The following is an 18,947-nucleotide window of genomic DNA, read 5'->3' on the forward strand; positions in this document are numbered from 1 at the left end:
TATCCCTGTGACAAAGACTTCCCAGACAAAGAAGCACCTCTTAACCAGAGGTGAACCTTTGCCAACTGCAAAGAAGAAGAAGACAGGTACATACTGAGTATTTTTAATACTTTTTTTTTTTACCCTCAAACACTGCAAAGGAACAATGTAATCATTCACAATGGCTGATGTTATTGAGCTTTTCTTTTGTTTTTAAACATCGTTATTGTAATGGTGTTCAAACTGGACTTTTCTAAGCTCATTAAAGAGACATGACTGAGCTGCTCTTGCACCTTGCAGCTGAATGTGTCCTCCGGCTTTTTATCTCATCCTTTCAGATGCTCCCTTGTCGTCTGGTTTTGCTGAATCCGCCACATCTTCTAACGTTGCAAACAGAGCCAAAAACCTGAAACTGCCTACAACTGGCCAGAGAGCTTTGCCATCTAAAGCCCAAAGATGTGGTAGGTTTGGATTTAACCATATTGTTATGTAGAACATTTAAGCCAGACTTTGATGTAAAAATGTGTGTTTTATACCACTGGAGGGTTTAATGGGTCGAGTGAATTCAGTAACCTTGACTTTTCAGATGCTGCAGTGCCGGCCAGCACTGCTGAAAACTCAACATCCTGTGATGCTGCCAGTGGAGCCAAAAACCTGAAACAACCTGTAACTAGCCAGAGAGCTATGCTAGCAAAAACCCAGGGCCATGGTAAGTTGGTAATGTGGAGATACCAAAATGAACGGTAAAGGCCAGGTCTATCCAAAATGTATTCTGTAGCCGGGCTTTTATAGGCTCCATGTACAGTACAATCTGCATATTAATATCTTGTAGTTAGGTTTGTGAAGGACACTTTTTCCTGAATCAGTCCTCTTTCTAGTTGACATTTAATTAAATCTTATTCATTTTATGTTTTATTTAGCAGCCATTTACCAGCACAATTTTCAAGTGATGTCTCAAGATGTTTAAGTATATAGTCCTTGAACGAGAGCAGCCCTGCTACCACTGCTGCCAGCTCTTTTGAGACAAGAACTAACACTAAGCAACAACTAAACAAAGGGTTTTCATGTTTTCTGATGCTGCAAAAGTTTTGTTTACATCAGTTATGCTGGTCAGTGAGGTGACACAAACCTAACATACCCTAAATGGCAGTGTCATTTATTTAAATCATGATAAGATGAACATATGAGTCAAACTGTCCTAATATATAAACTGCTACAGTAGGACACATCAAAAAGGGCTTTGCCATTGATTGAAACACCAATGACATTACCCAAGTAACATCAATGAAAAGTAAACACTGAAAAGTGTAGAGACCAGTTAAAGTTGGATACACAGTTAATAACAAGATTAAGATTTATTTCTTCTCAGTAATGTAATTAATACAATTGTAAATTGTATTGCAGGTTGTGCCAACTGCATTGTGCTGGAACAGCAAATACAGAGACTGAAAGAAGGTATGTCTACTTACTATGGATTCTTCTTATTGATTGCAAATTATTTGGAAAAAAAGATGCTGCAATGATATGGCTTTGAAAAAACTTTGATCTGTTCTGTACCACTCATCAAATAGTCACCTCAATTATGAGAATAGTTGGACTTTGTAATTAAAACATCAGAGCTATTTTATCTAGGATCATGTTGTTGAACTATTAGGTCTGTGCAGAATAATGCTGTGTAATGTCTTTCAGCAACAGTTATACTGTTAAGTAATATTGTATAATATATCAGCAGGTATACAGAGGTTTGGCTGTGAAGGCAATATTGCTATAGCTTGAGTCCAGAGTAATCTAACATTGTAAAACATATTGTGGGTATTAATGCATTTTTCCCTCTTTTAACAGAGCTGCTACAATACAAGAAACAAGAGGAAGAATGCTGATATTAATAACAGTATAATCCCGGAGTTAATATTAAAAAAATATATATTAATTTTCATTAATATAATTTTTAAGTTTTTTTTTTCTTTTTTAAAAACTTGTCAATAAATGGATGATACGCTAATATTTAACACTGCTTTACTGATTTAACACATTTTTAAAACATATTATACTGTATGTTATGAGGCTCTTCAGTGTGAAATATTAGCTGTTGTAATTTTGTCTACTGTTATGCACCCATATAAAGATTTTATTGTGTCTCTAAAGGAAAATGCTGATTGAAAAATCCATTTATTTTGTGTACCACATTCAGTGTGATACCCAATGAAAAATAGTACAAGAGGAAACTCCACAAGCCTAATCACTTTTGACTACAATGTCAACAGAAGAAATTACAAAGCATGAATCAGATGGGAGTTCATAATGAAATAAGATTAACAAGATCATTAACAAGGGGAAACTGTTCTATAACACATTGCTTTACAAAATTTGGTCAAACAACTTTTACAATTGAAGCATCAAAACAGTGGAATGCTATCCCTACAAATATTAGTGTAATCATTTTAATTGGTTTAAAACAAATGAAAATAAATGTGTATATATATACCCAGGGACAACCAATCAAAATTAACAGTGTGCTAGTATACTGTCCTTGTTTTAACTACCAATAGAAAATTTTAAAAAAAGAGTTATGCTAAGGAGACGTGTAACTCAATCAGGGGACGTCCAGATGTGGTCAATGAAGAGAAGGAGCAGCAGAAATACCTTAAACAGCAGTGACAAAATGGTGAAACTCAACCACTGGGTTAATACAATATTCAATCTTTGTATTAACAGTGCTTTTTTTTAATGCATTTGCACAATACTGATTTTTGTAAACATTTTGTTTTCTGGTACAGCATTTATTTATTTCATTTGAACTACATCAAGAAAAGCCATGCACTTGTACTTGTGTAGAATGAAAATAAATGTCATTCATTGATTTAATTATTCATTCACTCATCATTTCAGTCCTGCCATGAGGATCTAAGGTTGGTTGGTTGGACTCAAAGGGGAGCAGCATTTCAGCAATGTAGCCAGGAGCTTGTGCTTTTGAATTTGACCTGTAAAATCTTAAAATAAATCCTAAAACTTACTGGTAACTGTTGAAGAGAGGCTAAAACATGCTGATGTGACCTTGTATTCTTGTCTTTGTTAAAAGGTGAGCAGTTGTGATCTAATTACAGTGATCTATCCAAGATTAAATAAAAACATGAATGACCTTCTCAAGATCAGGACCTTAATTGATAAAAACATGATTGAACAATGGTTGTAAAGGTCCCAGTCAAATATTTAATCCAACTTTCAGGCTACAGGTTTGATATTTGTAGACAGGGATCCAAGATGTTTCAGTAAAATAGGGATGTACTTTGGGAGACCAAAGATAATTATTTCTGATTAGTTTTTGGTTAACTGGAGAGGGTTTTCACACATCCAGCACTTTATTTTGACCACATATGACCACACAGTCATCTACATAACAGAGGTACTGGATTTTGTGTTTACATATGATACATCCCAGGGCAGCAGAACTATGAGGGACCAAGGATGGAACACCACAGGTCAGCAGGGCCACAGAAGAAAGGGCATTTCCTATGATGACTAAGCAAATATTTACACCAGACATCTGGAACATGTCCAAAGTCATGTTCCCGATGCCAACCGACTTTTCAAGGCAATCCAATAATTTTGGTGCTATGACGTGCAGGGAAAACTGATTAAAATTTGTCAAAATATCATAATTCACAAAAGAAAACAATTACAAGTGGACAATCTTCTTTAAAACTTTTCATAAAAATGGTAAATTAGAAATGGGCCTAAAATTGTTTAAATTGGTAGGGATGACTAGGTTTCTTGACCAGTGGTACTCCACTGTAACAGAGAGCTATTTACAATAGATAACATTGTAGGATCAACATTGTTAAAACCTCTTCAGAAATCTGGCATGCATAAGATCTGAAAGACTTAATGGAGGCTTTAATGTGACTATTGTGTGTTTAATTGTGTGCAATGAAAGGGCCTTAATATTATTGAGCAGAGGGCAGCACCGAGGGGTGGCATTGTGGAGAAGGAGAAAGGTCATCAGTGGCCTATCTGGAGTCACATTTATCTGAGACACAAAGGGAATTTTAAAAGGTGATGAATGTTTTCCATTTCACTGACACACCTGCATGCACACACACACACAAACAAACACACACGCCTCTTTCTGATTCAATGCCTTATTTTTCTTTTCTTCTTTTTCTGACACTCTTGTTCCTTTCATTGGAGGTTGATTGATGTTTTCATGATTTAGGAATGCTTTGAATCAATATTTTATGACAATATGGTTAAATAAACTGATACTGCTCAGTAATTACACCTTTTAAGTCTGATATTCCCTTTCACCTACTGGTTTGTCAGGTAAGTCAATGTAGGTTTTTTGCAGTGATGAAAACACATAGGTCTTGCTCAAAAGATCATTTATAGAATGGGATCAAACCTCAGATGTTCTTCTCACAGTAGAATTATTCAGGCTGTAAATAACATTTTCAGTCCAGAGATGTTTTACGAGCTGCATCTTTACGAGCTGTAGTAAAAACTGTTACCAACTGTTTCTTACCAATAAGAATAAGGAGAAGAATAACTATTGGCTGGTTATTAGTTATGTTATACATTATAGAAAGCCACACACACATTCTGTTCATTACTCTTCGTCTTCAGTGGACGGCATCATTCTTTATGTCAAGGGTATCAAGAAAAACAGGTTTGAATAGGGTGTGTTAGCTCAGCATGCATCATGGAACAAAAAGGACACACAAAGCAGTGCTGCTCTGCACTTGGGGAAGATCAAAGGCTGGAGACTGGACAGTATGGCACTCTGGAATACATGGACACTCTTGATGTGTGTAGTCCTCACTGGACAAGGTGAGCGTTTACTCTTAATCTATTAGGTATACCTATACAATATATTGCTACATATAAAATATAAATATAATACAACACATCAGCTGTACAATACATCCTCTGTTTTGAAGCTTTTAGTTTCTGTGTTGGAAGTGTTGATTCAACTCTATGGTTATTTTTATAGAGGATGTAGTGAGTGCTTGTGTTACTCTAGATTGTAATATGTTGAAATGTCTGTCGAACATTTTTCTTTCTTTTTAGGACAATACAGGATATGAGAAACACCTCTGAATATGACGTGAATATAGGCTTTATGAGGTTTATTGAATGACAAGTGTATTATAAAGAGTGATCAATAATTATTTATAATTACAGTACAGAATTTTTGAAAAACAGCCAAGTAAAGTCAATATTTATTTATATAACCCAAGTCACAATTACAGTTTGTACTACAATATATCCTCTATTCTACCCACAATTCAAATATAGAAACATTTTGTAATTATTGGTAAATAAGACTTATATATACTATTATTATAAAAGTGTTAATGATGGGGAAGGTTTTAAAAAAACTTTACAACTGTAAACCATTAAGATTCCCAGTTTACAAAAATGGTTGTATTAGATGTTTCTTTATTAATTTTGGATGGTTTTCTTTTACTTTAATTCTAATTCTTCGACATTTATTAATCAGAATCCCATCTGTTTTTATCTTATTTTACAGAAGACCCCAATTTATTTTCAATTAATATAGTTTTCTCTTGATTTATTAATTATGAAAACTGAGAATGTATATTTAAAAATTAAATGTTACGGTCTTCAACTGTGAAAATGAGTACAAATTAGTCTAAATTACAAAAAGAACATTAGGAAGAGGTTCAAGAGCATTACTTCAGTTACCAAAACAACACAATCATGAGATTACAGCCTTCATATGTATAGTAAACACCATTCCATTTGGGTGTGGGGGTGGATTACATCAGCATCAGCCTTCCAGTTTAGATAGTGTCAAGGTTCAAAAGAGGAGATTTCCACCTCTTACCTTAAATTTTAAAAATGTAGCATATTTATATCATGTATTACAACCAGACACGTAAGGTTAAGTGCACTCTTCTGAAGGTAATGCTTGAAATTTCATATGTTCAGCTGCTGGTGCGGTACCCTCACTGTACTGTGACGTGTTAACCCAGAATAATAGTAAAGCATACCTTCCATATTAAAGTATGTCTTGCTTTCCTGAAATGCCAGCATTTAGTTTTCCAACAAAGCTCCACATCATTTATGTTGTAAACTCAACTTTAATGTGCCAAACCAAATATTGTAGTGATGGACAGCACTTTGAAACAGTCTCTAAGAATGTCTGAAGCCATTTTTCTGATAATTAAAATGAAACCAAAAGTATTCTGGGAATTCTGCACAGAACTGTGTGTACATCTAGAACTCTAGTGCCATCTTGTGGCTGAAGGTACATATATCTAACACAATATGCCGGTTCAAATAATATATGTCAGTAAACCTTTCATTCCTCTCTCCTACAGGGTCGGAGGCTCAGGGTAAGTGCATTTGATATGATCAAGTGAATCACTGAATCTATGAAAGCACTAACCCAGTTAAAGTGGCCCCTAACCTAACCACAGCTATGAATGAGAAACAGTTTTAGGCCCACATATCAATCTCTTTGTGAATCAACTGACAGTCATTTATCTTCTCTAAGATTGTGGAATGGCACCTCTGAACACCAAGATAGTGGGTGGTGAGAATGCCACAGTTGGATCATGGCCCTGGCAGGTCAGCATGCACATCAGTCATCATATCTGTGGAGGGACCCTAATCAGTGACCAGTGGGTACTAACGGCAGCCCACTGCATCATAATGTAAGACAAATTCCCTGCTATTTTTCTCTTTTGTTCTCATTAAATTTCCTGTTCTGACACTCCTCTCCTGAACCCAACATGGATATGTCTGTTTAACCCTTACACACTGTTCATATTCTACACCCTCTCAGTATGTTCTGGGTCAATTTTGACCAGGTCTAAGAATCTCCCCATAAAAAATATCTATACCAAACCACAGATCTATCAAGAATGCATCAATAGCCGATCTGACTGATCAATAAATGGGTGATTAAACCTTGATTAATGTTTCATTTTAACTAAGACATGAAAATATAACATAATAATAATTATTCAAAAGTATTTTATTGGAACTGAAAATTACAAGAACTTTTGGAACTGTGGGGTTTATTGTATAACTATTAGAGACATCAGTCTTCACTGCTACGTCATAAAAAGAAATCATCATAACTGTCTTATTTAAATGATTAACTTTTCATTTCACAAAAAGCCATGTCAATAGATACAGGTTAGATATGACCCAGAACAGCCTCAGTGGACAACCATTTATAGTACCTATACATTAGGTATAGTATAACACTCTAAAAGATTTTCATTTTTGTGCATTATGTTAAAGTAATCAAATAAAATAAATAACAACATTTGGGGTGTTTCTACAGCTGTCAAACGTCAAAATGGGTCAAACTTGACCTGAACAGTATGTAAGAGTTAAATAACTGTAGACCTGAATCTGACTGGAACAGACAGACAGTCCGTTATTTGCACCTATTGCCTAGCTCAGTACCAGATGGGAAACCCTCTGGTTAAGAAAAAAAAGCCTCTTTATAGTTGCTAAAATACAACTCAGTATTATAGGGGAGTAAGAGTCCAGGAGTCATTCTCTCTTATCCTATGTCCTATTAAGCGAGCTAAACACACCACCAGTTGAGGTTGAAGACAGCAATTGGCCTTAGAAGTTTTTACTGGAGGCAACTGTGAAAAGAGAACAGGGAAACAAATTCAATAAAAAATGGAGATTACAAAAATATTAAAATCACGAAAAGATAAGCTATAACAAGAACAGCTCGAGAAAAACAGTTAGAGCTGGTACACTAACAAGGAAACTGGGTTCATAGTTTGTTCCTATAGGAAATACAGCATTATGCTTCCTTTAGTAAACATACACAATAAATAATAGGTTATCCCAACAGTAATTGACAGTTACCTTGAGTAAATGTATTTCTTCTGGTGTAAAATTAACAATCACAAAACAGTTGTGATAAAAATAAATAAATAGAGCACTTATTTTAATAATGGACAAACACTGACACTTGGGTCATGCATTAAAGATTACAGATGTGAGAAAAAGCAAAGAACCGTGTCAGTGGGGATTTCTCAACGATCCGAAACCAACTGCTGCTCGCAGAATACACAATGCTGCTCTGACTCTCTCTCAGGTTGACCTCATTATTTTCGTTGACTTTGTTTTGCACAGACCCACAACTGGTAGCAATTTGAGTCTGACACAACCTGAAATTAGAACTTAGTTAAGTGTACACGTTGCCACAGATCATGTGTGTTTCTTGTTCTAGATCATGGTTAGAGCTCAGACTCTTGCATTTGTGATATTTGTTGACTTGTACTATATTAGGGAACTGAAATTCACGGCCAAGCCACCAGGCTACACCACCATGCTTCCATTTGAAATTTGATGCTGTTGGTGACTTGCCCAAATATAGTATGAAAAACTTGAAAACGACACACTGCGCAAGTTCTTTGGAAAATTTACATAGAATGTGTGTAATTGTTTTAGCATGGCCACTATGACTCACCTTCACAAATGACCAATACTTGACCTCACTTGTTCTGTATCTGAGCAGGTACTTCTGCATTTTTAAACTTACACAATACAACTGGAGTCTGCAAATTACTCAGTAAACTCAGGGTGTCTCAAGCAGACCCAGCATGGCCAACTAATCTCAGGGTTTTTGTGATTCGCCTATAATGGTTTGACTGGAATTCAATTGAACACTCAGCAATCCAGACACATTTATTGTTTATCTAACTCAGTGAAAATGTGTGTAATTGTTGCATTGTCCCTTTCCTTGGAAACACAATGGTTGACTGGACCACAATGTTTAGTTTTTTTTAGTCTGACTGCATAAATATAGAAAATATGATGTGAATTCAGGCAAAAGATGTAATCAGCACTCAATGACTGATTTCATACATTAATGTCTTTAAAAAAAATCTAGAAACGTACCTCTTGCGTGGACTCTTTACTTTGGGAGACTGAATCAGACTGGCCCTAATGTTCACGAGGTGAGCCGCACTGTGTCCCAGATCATCGTCCATCCTGACTACAGCAACACCTCGTTTAACAATGACATTGCTCTAATGAAGCTGAGCAGCGCTGTCACTTTCACAGACAACATCAGACCTGTCTGCCTAGCAGGTAACTCCAGCCAGTTCCACAACTCCACTACTTGCTGGGCCACAGGCTGGGGTAGACGTGGAAAGGATGGTGAGTATCCTGTCTGTTATAGTTGTTAATGTCCCCTTTTAAAATGTGTTCTTGTTTAGCTGATATGTTGAATTAAGTTTCTTCCTGACATTTAATCCTTCAACAACCAAACCCCCATCTTCCTCTACTGAATTTTTGGCAAGTCCGTAAAGGCTGCTCTGTCAGATAAAATCCAATCCAAAAATGATATCTTCAAAAATATGCAAAAAAAGGGGGGAAATACATAGTGAGCAACATGTGTCACTGTTAAAAAAGCAGAGCAATGGAATCCATTCTGTCATAATTATGTGTTTTTATTATTTTATTTGTAAGACACAAATCTTGTGATGATAACATTTTGGAATTTCTAAACATGGATGATTAAAGGATTTCCATCATTCTCCCACAGAGCCATTGGGAGCTTTTGAGACACTGCAGGAGGTTCAGATTCCTGTGATTGGAAACAAGCAGTGCAGTTGCAGCTACATCCCAGTACCATCTGCAAACATCACAAACAACATGATTTGTGCTGGTCAAGAGAACAAAGGAGCATGTCAGGTTAAAATAATAAACCATTGTAATATTTTAAGTAGGAGGACTTACTTTTCTTGAGGTTTTTCCCTTTCCCCTTGACACTTCCAGAACACAAGAAGAAACTCCTATATACTAGTACATGCAGTTAAAATAGTTCTCTGGTTTTATGTTCTGGTCTGTCCTTCTTTTATCACCATAATGTATCCATCAGAGATAACAAGACTAAAACTGTTATATTTTGCTATTAAAATGTTATTGTAAGTGAGAATGTGTGTTTTACAGGTCTTATTCTGTGCAAGTTACCAGCAGTATCAACAGGTTGTGTTTTGTCTGTCCTTTCAGGGGGACTCAGGTGGACCTTTGCAATGTAGACAAGGCTCAAAATGGATCCAGGCGGGCATTACCAGTTTTGGAATACCTTGTGCCCTGGCTGCTTTTCCTGAGGTCTACGCTCGAGTATCTGAGTACCAGACATGGATCACAGATAAAGTGGCGGGGGCGAGGGTTAACTTTGTAACATTCACCTCCAGTGGCACTGACCAAGACAGCAGCTTTGTGTGTCTCAGAAATGAAACCACAGCAACGCCAAGTCCATCCACCAATGCATCAGCCTCTTCAACTGCACTTTCATTTTTTGTCATTTTACTGTCTTTCTTGTTTTCGCAACACATTTTTGCTTTGTAGCACAATTTCACATCAACAACTTGCACAAGCTGCACTATTATCTCAGGTCACATTACTATTGCAAGACATCTTTACTGTAAGAAGTTGCTTGCAGCTAATAAAGGTGAAGTACAAGTTTGAAAGGTTTTTTATATTTAATTTACATGTATGAATCATTTTTTCTCTCCAATGAGTGAATGGGTAGTAATGTACCTTGACAGAAATGCACTACACTGCTAAAAAGTTTCTCCTGCCACTTACTGGGAAACATGTAGACACTGAACTGGTTATGGTTATGAGTATACTGTGGTAGATCTGGTGGTGGAAAGAGATGTATAGACTAGAATATCTTCTAATAAGCACCGTACAAGCCCACCCTTTCCTGCAAACACTGTTCTTAAATGATTTTTCAAATTTCAAAGATGAAAGTAAGAGGTAGGCGTGGGCAAGGTTTATCAGCTGTTTGGAATATTTTGGATGTTTACTTAATGTGGAATGATGATGTTATTTTGATACTTATAATACAAATTAAGTTATACATTCAACATTATAAGATGAAGATTGTTGTTATGGATCTCTGTCGGAATGGAGTCAATGAAGAACATTATATGCATAACATAAGGTTCATACTGTGTAATAACCTGATTCTGTTGGCTGAGTTAAAACACTGCAAACCTCCAATGGTATACATACATAGACATAGCAAAGATCCATTCAGCATGTCAACAAGTAACCCTATCTCAAAATCAAGAATCAACCACCTGTCATTGCCTGTTCCTAACCACACTGCTATTTCCTTTTTAAACAACCCCATACTGTCTACAGCAATAAATTACATGCTATTCTATGCTCAGTTAAGCAACTCAGGTCAACTGTTATGTATAATTTTTCATCTCAATGTCACAAAAAGTCTCATTTTAAATGTAAGGAATCATCCATGTACTTTATTTGCTAATGGAGGACATTATTTGCTAACATGACCACTAACTGTAATTTAGGTTCTTATAGTGTCCCTGTTGTGCTTGTTCTTCAATTAAGTACTATTGTTTGCTTTTAATGTATTCATGAGGGGTGGAAAGTACTTTTCTTTTATAAATGAGATGTGTTTTTCTTTTTGTGCACTCAGAGTATAGTGTTTTCAGGCTACAATGGCTGTGGTTTGTGACTGTTGCAATGACTCAAAAACGAAGTAAACCAACATGTTAGGATATATACTTTATTCCATGGTACCAGTATATATCATATACTGCATTTGGTGGAATCAGACCAAGGAAAATAGTACAAGTTGTTTAAAAACAGTGTGGGGAAAGGGTGTTTAAAAATAAAAGGTAAGGGAATGGAGGCAGAACATTTTTTCAGTTTCTCCTTACTGCAGCAACAACCGAAAAGGAAGGCTTTTTCTTATTTTTATCTCCATCTCTCTCTTTCACTTTGTACCAAGATGCTGTTTAAGTGCTGTTGTTCAATAGCAGAAAGACAGTTTCACAGGCATTTTCCGTAGTTGATGTAATAATAGTGGGAAGGTGGGGGGAAGGAAAATGGTGAATCTCCATGCTTAATAAGCGTGGTTAGCGACGAACAGTGACTCTCCACCAGCAGCGCTAGCTCCAGAGGCTGCATATTTGCCCTGGCTGGCCTGGTGGTTGGCCTGTGAGAGGAAAAAAGGACAGAATTATTGAATGCATAATATAATACTGTACCACTGAGTTTGAGAAAAAAAAAGAAAAAATCTATGGTATCACCTGCATTACCATAACTTAACATAATTTGCTAAATTAACATTTTGTTCATATTTACACATACCAGAGCTCTCTTGATGTACTCTTCCTGGCATGCCTTGCCATTCTCCTTCTTGCCACCCCAGGCTTTGAGGGCAGAGGCCTGCAGGGCACGACCGTATGAGAAGGTCAGGGCCCAGGCCCTGTGCAGAGGGCAACTGTTCATGGCGTTCAGGTTGATGGAGGCCTCCTCCTCACTCTGTCCACCAGACAGGAAGGTGATTCCTACAAAGGAACAGTGTAAGTGTTTAGTAATGCACCACTTTAGGCATTTGACTAAATGTCAAACACAATGAAGAGTTCAATTTTTTTATATGATTTGTGTACATGTCAACAAGAGAACATTATGTGCATCCAGCTCACCAGGGACTGCAGGGGGCACAGTGCGGCGCAGGGCGGTGACAGTTGCCATGGCAATCTCCTGGTTGGTGTACTTGTGTGAGCAAGAGTGTCCAGCGGTAACCATGTTGGGCTTGAGCAGGGTACCCTCCAGGTAGACATGGTGGTCGGACAGAGCTTTGTAGACAGCAGCCAGCACCTTCTCAGTAACATACTGGGTGCGCTTCAGGTCGTGATCACCATCGGGGAGGATCTCAGGCTCAACAATGGGGACAATGCCATGCTGAGGAAGGCAAGGATTGTGTTAGCAACACAAGCAAGTTGATAAGATGCTAAAACCACAGTGAGGACATACTGTAGGCTTACATATTACTGAATATTTCTTCCACATCAAGCTCCCTAATTTGATCTCGACTTACAATAGAAATACATAACACTAACATGATTTATTTATGAATAAGTAGATTATTTGGAGTTCAATTGTGAATCAGCATCATACTGCAGTATATTGACTTTTCCATGCAAAAGTCACAGAGAAAAATACAATCTCTTTCAATAGTGCAAAACATAAAGCTCTGGTGTCTTGTGCTGAGGTTCTGAAACTTCATAGGGTTTAACCAGGTACTGAGTGACATGAAATACATGCCACACAAAACAAGCAAACAAGTACTGATGCTGCTTTTTTCATGATATACTAAGTGTATGTAATAGAAATTGATATAGCTTTTGGGAATATCAACAAATCATTTGAAGTGTCTTTTGGAGTTTTTTTCAACTCATTTTAACAAGTAGTCCTAAAGAAGACCGCACTGATTTCATTATGTCTGTTACTTACCATCTGGCAGATGCTGGCATAGCGGGCCAGGACATTGGCGTTCTCAATGATAGCCAGTCTAGAGGGAGTGGTGGAAGTGATCTTCAGCACACAACGCCACTTGGCAAAGTCAGCACCATCCTTCTTGTACTGGGCACAACGCTCATACAGTCCATCAAGACCTGTGTAGAAAGGAGAGGACACATTGGATTAGTTAGGCAAAGGCAATAAAAGATGTTGTTCTAGTTATGTCTTAATCTGCTCTTGGCTTACCCTGGGTTGTTGTCTCGCCATTGGTTCCGGCCAGAGGGACAACACCTTTGTCAACCTTGATGCCCACCACCATGCCTCTCTCCTTGAGGAATGCGGGGAAGAGCTTGCCATCATCGGTCTTCTGGTACATGGTCTCGTGGAAGAGGATGACACCACCAATGCATGGCTTGACGCGGTCATCAGCTGTGAAGAGGAGCTGACGGTACAGTCTCCTGTTCTCCTCAGTGTTCTCAGCGTTGATGCTCTGGAAGCGCTTGGCCACGCTGCCTGCAGGTTGTGGAGACAGAGAAGATAGATGAAAAATGGATTCAATAGTGGGTTGACATGATAAATTTGTGTGAGGATTTCAAAGTGTTAAGCCTGACCAACCTCTGCACATTAACAGCACATATAAAGATACTAATTTCTCATCAATATGAGAATCAGTAAATAGTTCTGATAGATGTACATTTTAGCTACTCATGGTCATATTCTAATTGTGTTCACCCAGACTTTGAATGATTTCCTGATCATTAGAATTTTCACATTTGACAAACTGTTACACTTCCTTTCCAGGTGAATGACAGAGTGTTATTTTTTTATAATTCATTTACCAGTGGACTCATCAGCGGCGAGGATTCCCTTGCCGGGAGCCACAATCTTGTGAGCGATATCGCTGAGCTCCTTCTTCTGCTCAGGAGTGAGGAAAGGGAAAGCGTGAGGCATCTTGATTCTGTGGAGAAGGAGGAGGATGACAAAGGATGAGATAAATAGGAAGCATTTTTAATAGGGAACACTCAGGGTTCAATTTAGTAGTGATAAAAGTTCAACAACATGCAAACTGCAAAGCTTGACATTTGAGGTTTTGAGTCATCTGAATGCATGGGAACCTGTCAGATAAAGGAAGTACATAACATTTGGTTGACTGTGAAGGAAGTGGTGATATGAGAATCTCTCAGTATGTCAGTATGGTTTTACTCCTTCCTGTCTATGTAAAAAAAATCATAACAGCTGGCATATTGATGGTGTGACTGCAGTTGTTGCAGCTATAACTGCAACATAAGGCGCTTAATGTGCTGGGGTTTCACACCATTCCCCAGGCACAATATGCAATGGCACAGGGATCCAGTGTCAGAGACTGCTCCACCCTCCTCTGCCCCACCCTGCATATATCTGAGCCTCTTACAAAATCATGACAAGCATGTGGTTGACCTATTCCATTTTCTAGCCTCTTATCCCTGACCCGTCCCTTCCTCTTCATGCCCCCCCCCCCCCGCTCTTCTATTGCATTCCTTTTCTACCCCCTCTTTCAATCTCTTTCCCTAGCTGTGCCTCCCCTATCTACAGGCTGAACTAAATATACTTAGTGTACTACTGTAAGGCAATGGAAGCACTATGGCTAAGCAAATGGTATACTTAGTGTACTACTGTAAGGCAATGGAAGCTCTATGTCTAAGCAAGAAGGTGTCACATAAAAGTGAACTGTGCAAATTTAAAGCCCACTGTTCAGAAGTCACATATACAGAAATATCAATAACTAGCTAGCCTGAACCAATTTAGACAGGCACTTTGGTCAAACCACCGAGTCAACACTGCTTACTCAGAAACAGTTCAGTGGAAACTTTGCATCAGATAAAGGAAGGTTGTAGCAACTTCAAGTAATGCACTGATGTCAGATGTCTTACACTTTTTGTGCAAGACATAATGCTGAAGAAGCATGTTCATGCATGGAGTGGCTAAGAAGGGCAAGTGAAGCAATTCATTAGTGCACAGTGAAAGTGCATTGTAATATTTTAGTGAATCAGAAGGAAATGAGAGGCAATGTGTCTTTGGGTTAAATGTGACACTCATCACTCTCTCACTTAGATCTAGCAGCTGCACTAACCAAAACTTTACTTGAGTTGTGACAATAGGTGGAAATTTTAACTTCTAGTGAGAACATATATCTCATGCACCTTATGCTATGAACAAATAATTCAAAAAGTAGTTCAAAAGTCAACTAAAGTTATGCATTTGCCAACCAAGTGTTTCAGTTCTTTTACCTTTGAGGTTAGGAGGAGAGCTGGGAGAAGAGAGAGAGATGGAAGATCTGGCCTTCGTCTGCGACAACTCTTCAGCCCGCTGGCCCTTGTATTTATCCTCCCATTGTGACCCCTCACATTTCAGCTGCCCTGCTATAAAAAGAACAGGACGCAACCAGAGACGGCTCGTGACATTCAGAGACACTGGGGCTGGAGTAACGTGCTAGTGAGCAGCCAGTGAAAGGGCAAAGAGGGTTTCAGTGACTGACATAGAAAGCAATAGAGTAGGACTCAGATGACGAAAGATATATGGAAAATATAAGAAATATGAAGAAAGTGAAGTATAGCACAAAATAGATAGATAGGTATATGGTTATAAAGCATTTCCCAGAAATACTTGAATATGGGAATTAGCTTTAACATCAGCTTCCCCTAAAAAAATATTAATTTCCCATGCATATACCGTCACCCTGTAGATTTTAGTTTTAAGCATTTTTTCAGCTTTATGTTGTGATAGATAGAGGGATAGATTTTATAGCACAAAGATATTCAAGTGTCATTTAGTTTAGAATTTGCTGTATCAGCAGTGACGAGCATCTCAGCACCCAGAGGTCATATGAAAACGTATCTAGAGGAAGATAACTTTGAAGTGCAGTGTATATAGCATGTACTAGCAGCATGTACTAGCAGCATGCACGTACACACACTCACACAGAGGCTTGCAGAGCATGTGACAACACTGCTAACCTGCCCTTAGAAATCCAATCCAGACATCAACGCAGTATGCTGATCCTTGACCTTTTGATGACCTTTCTCAATCCTCTTTGCTCGGCAGGAAAGGGTCAACAGGCGAGCTTTGCAAAGGTTGCACATGCACACCATGAAGTTGCACAACACCTTATATATCAGCTTAATTTTCTTACTGGGATAGTTTACCAGAAAGCACAAGTCACACCATGTGAGGGATGTGAAATTTTGCACTACAGAAAGCATTGGGGGTTTTATGGGTTGTGGTGACAATAGTACATTTAGTCAACGGTGAGCAGTAGCTGGAAAAAGAAGTTCACTTCCTGAAGATAGGCTGTGAACCAAATAAGAACGTGCTGAGTTGTGATGAGAAGAAAAAGATGATAAAACACCTACTTTTCAAGATGAAGTTGAATTAAATTACTAAAGAATAATGAAATCTTGATATGGCAGACTACTGTTTCCTTAGAAAGCTGAAATGGCACCATAAAATATAACATTGGAGTCATTGCACATACAGTAGGTATCTCCAAAGAACATGGATAATGTTCTATGATAACATAGATAGAGACAAAGTTCTATATAACATATCCAATCCAGTTATATTCTACCCGCTCCGCCCCTATATACTGTAGCACACCACAGAAATTTCTGACAAAAGGATGGGATGAGGGTACAGAAGAAGTCCAGTAAAAAAAGAGAAACTGAACTTTTTATGTTTCTCTCCTCAGCTGGTGTCCAGAGGAACACCAGCAGGAAAAGGGAACCACTTAAATATATCAAGAAAGTTTATTATCTGCGTTGGCATTTCCCTTCTACAGTGTCTGCAGCTAAATGCTCAGTGAGCCTTCCTGCTTGAACTTAAAATGATGAAATCATGTTCAAGTCTGATGAAAGCACTTTTGTAGTCTGAATATAACTACCTCACATCAGCATGCAACTCCTTTGATGTCACACATGCCAACAAGAGCTGTGATTAGGGGTAAAGTCTTATCTTGTTGTTCATCTTTTTTAAATGATACTTTTTATTGTTCATCACTTTAATCATTGCTTACCTCAGAATGAGCATATGTACAAATATTTCATTCTAGGTTCAATCTTGTTGCCCTGAAACTAACGTGAAAACAATTTGCTTCTGCTATTTAGAAAACATACACTTTAAGTCTTTGAAAAAGAAATCATTTAAGGGACTGGGTCACAATGAGGTGACGACAATGTACATGAACAGAAAGTGTTAGTCAGTATTGTAACCCCTCCTACACAAACGTTCCTCTAACTGACTGCCTTGGCTTTGAACACCTTGGTATTTCTGCATTTTGCTTTCGACATCTCCCTCCAAGACAGTTTCAGTAGTAGAGATAGTTGTGCAACTCAGAGAATAAGTGATTAAGTAAGTGATTTTCATGGGAGTGACACAATGGACTGGATCATTTCTACCACAGTGTTTTTGTCAGGTAAGATCAAATGTGTACATCCTGATTTTGTTTTTTATATTTCATTTCCTGTACAGCATCTTCAGCAGTAATGTTCCTATAACATCCATTAGTGCAAATTATCATTCATTTCAACTTAGTCAACCCCGGTATTAAAATTAGCCTCAGCAATGCTGCACAATCCTCTAAATCTGTTTTCTACTTGGGGAAGTACTTGCAACATGTGAAACCACAAAGGAAACATTTCATTTCAGACATTAAGGCGACACATCGTACCTAACTTTCTCACTTATAATCAGAAGGAAACTGAAGGAAATCGTTCTTTTATAGTGCATTACATTTAATGTGAAAAGTTATCAAGCAGGAAGACAGTGACACACTTCCTGCAACCCACTTCATGAAATTATCTGCCTCTGGTGAGTTAGACTTAGTTCATATAAATATATTTTACATTAGATCAAGACTGTTGAAAAACACAACAGAACTGGAGGACTTGAAGTGATGGGTTACTATGAGGAGGTTAACATTAACAGATAAAATATACAAAAGAGCATTTTACTTAATTGTCTTTCTGAAACCATAAAGGCCACAGTAAAAAAAGCAGAACCTCATGATAATGAAATCATCATTTTTGTTTCATGCATTTACTGCTTTTTTGCTTGTTTGTTTGTTTTTCTTGTTTTTTTAGACTTTGACATTAAAAGTATGACAACTGAATTTTGGAGTATTTTGAAATGTATTAAACACCATATTTAGATCATATTCATCCACAAGAAATCCAACTGATCCATTAAATAAATTATTATTACATGGTTACTATTTCACAAGTTCTCTTTTGACTATTTAAAAACTGTAGAACATGAATAATATTATGTCAAAATATTATGTCAGGTGAGATTATATAACTTTGACTACTTTTAAACCTGAATAGGTCAAAAGAAACCTTTTTTGATGCACTGAATTTTTACATTTAAGTCTTAGTATTGATCAGGTATAGATGTTGTTCAGAGAAGAGAGAATTGAAACATTTCTGACTTTGGTGCCCTCTAGTGGTAGTACAAAAAAGACACACACTACACATTTATGCTGAAATGGACAAAGACTTTAAAGATGTTCACCAGGATTGGCTCCTTTTCCTATAAACAAAAAGTTAGTGCCACGAGAATAAACCAAAACTATTTTACTCATGTGTGGTTCTTCGTTCTTTATCCTTCAGTGTTAAAAGCTGCACTTTGCTTCAATATTGATC

At 37.5% G+C, this 18,947-nt stretch overlaps 3 protein-coding genes across 3 annotated transcripts in view; 2 read left to right on the forward strand and 1 right to left on the reverse strand.

Moving 5' to 3' along the window:
• The first annotated feature begins 4,745 nt into the window (after nt 1-4,745).
• zgc:123217 (uncharacterized protein LOC641414 homolog) lies at nt 4,746-10,378 on the forward strand. The gene is made up of 6 exons (XM_053341917.1): nt 4,746-4,803; nt 6,321-6,335; nt 6,497-6,656; nt 8,870-9,138; nt 9,527-9,675; nt 9,994-10,378. Exons 1-6 carry the CDS (start codon nt 4,749-4,751, stop codon nt 10,333-10,335), a joined length of 990 nt encoding a protein of 329 aa, XP_053197892.1. The 5' UTR covers nt 4,746-4,748; the 3' UTR covers nt 10,336-10,378.
• A 1,136-nt stretch (nt 10,379-11,514) lies between these two features.
• On the reverse strand, nt 11,515-15,645 carry aldoab (aldolase a, fructose-bisphosphate, b). The gene is made up of 7 exons (XM_053341916.1): nt 15,540-15,645; nt 14,112-14,230; nt 13,519-13,785; nt 13,267-13,427; nt 12,456-12,714; nt 12,118-12,317; nt 11,515-11,962 (listed from the first exon to the last, which is right to left on the reverse strand). Exons 2-7 carry the CDS (start codon nt 14,221-14,223, stop codon nt 11,870-11,872), a joined length of 1,092 nt encoding a protein of 363 aa, XP_053197891.1. The 5' UTR covers nt 14,224-14,230; nt 15,540-15,645; the 3' UTR covers nt 11,515-11,869.
• A 1,949-nt stretch (nt 15,646-17,594) lies between these two features.
• Nucleotides 17,595-18,947, forward strand: part of LOC128381902 (integrin alpha-M-like) — a 37,209-nt gene continuing 35,856 nt past the window's right edge. Inside the window, exon 1 of the mRNA XM_053341920.1 lies at nt 17,595-17,650. The gene's annotated coding sequence lies outside the window, so the exon portion shown is untranslated. The remainder of the gene's footprint in view (nt 17,651-18,947) is intronic.

This window comes from Scomber japonicus, chromosome 20 (genome assembly GCF_027409825.1).
Source record: "Scomber japonicus isolate fScoJap1 chromosome 20, fScoJap1.pri, whole genome shotgun sequence".
Taxonomy (NCBI): domain Eukaryota; kingdom Metazoa; phylum Chordata; class Actinopteri; order Scombriformes; family Scombridae; genus Scomber; species Scomber japonicus.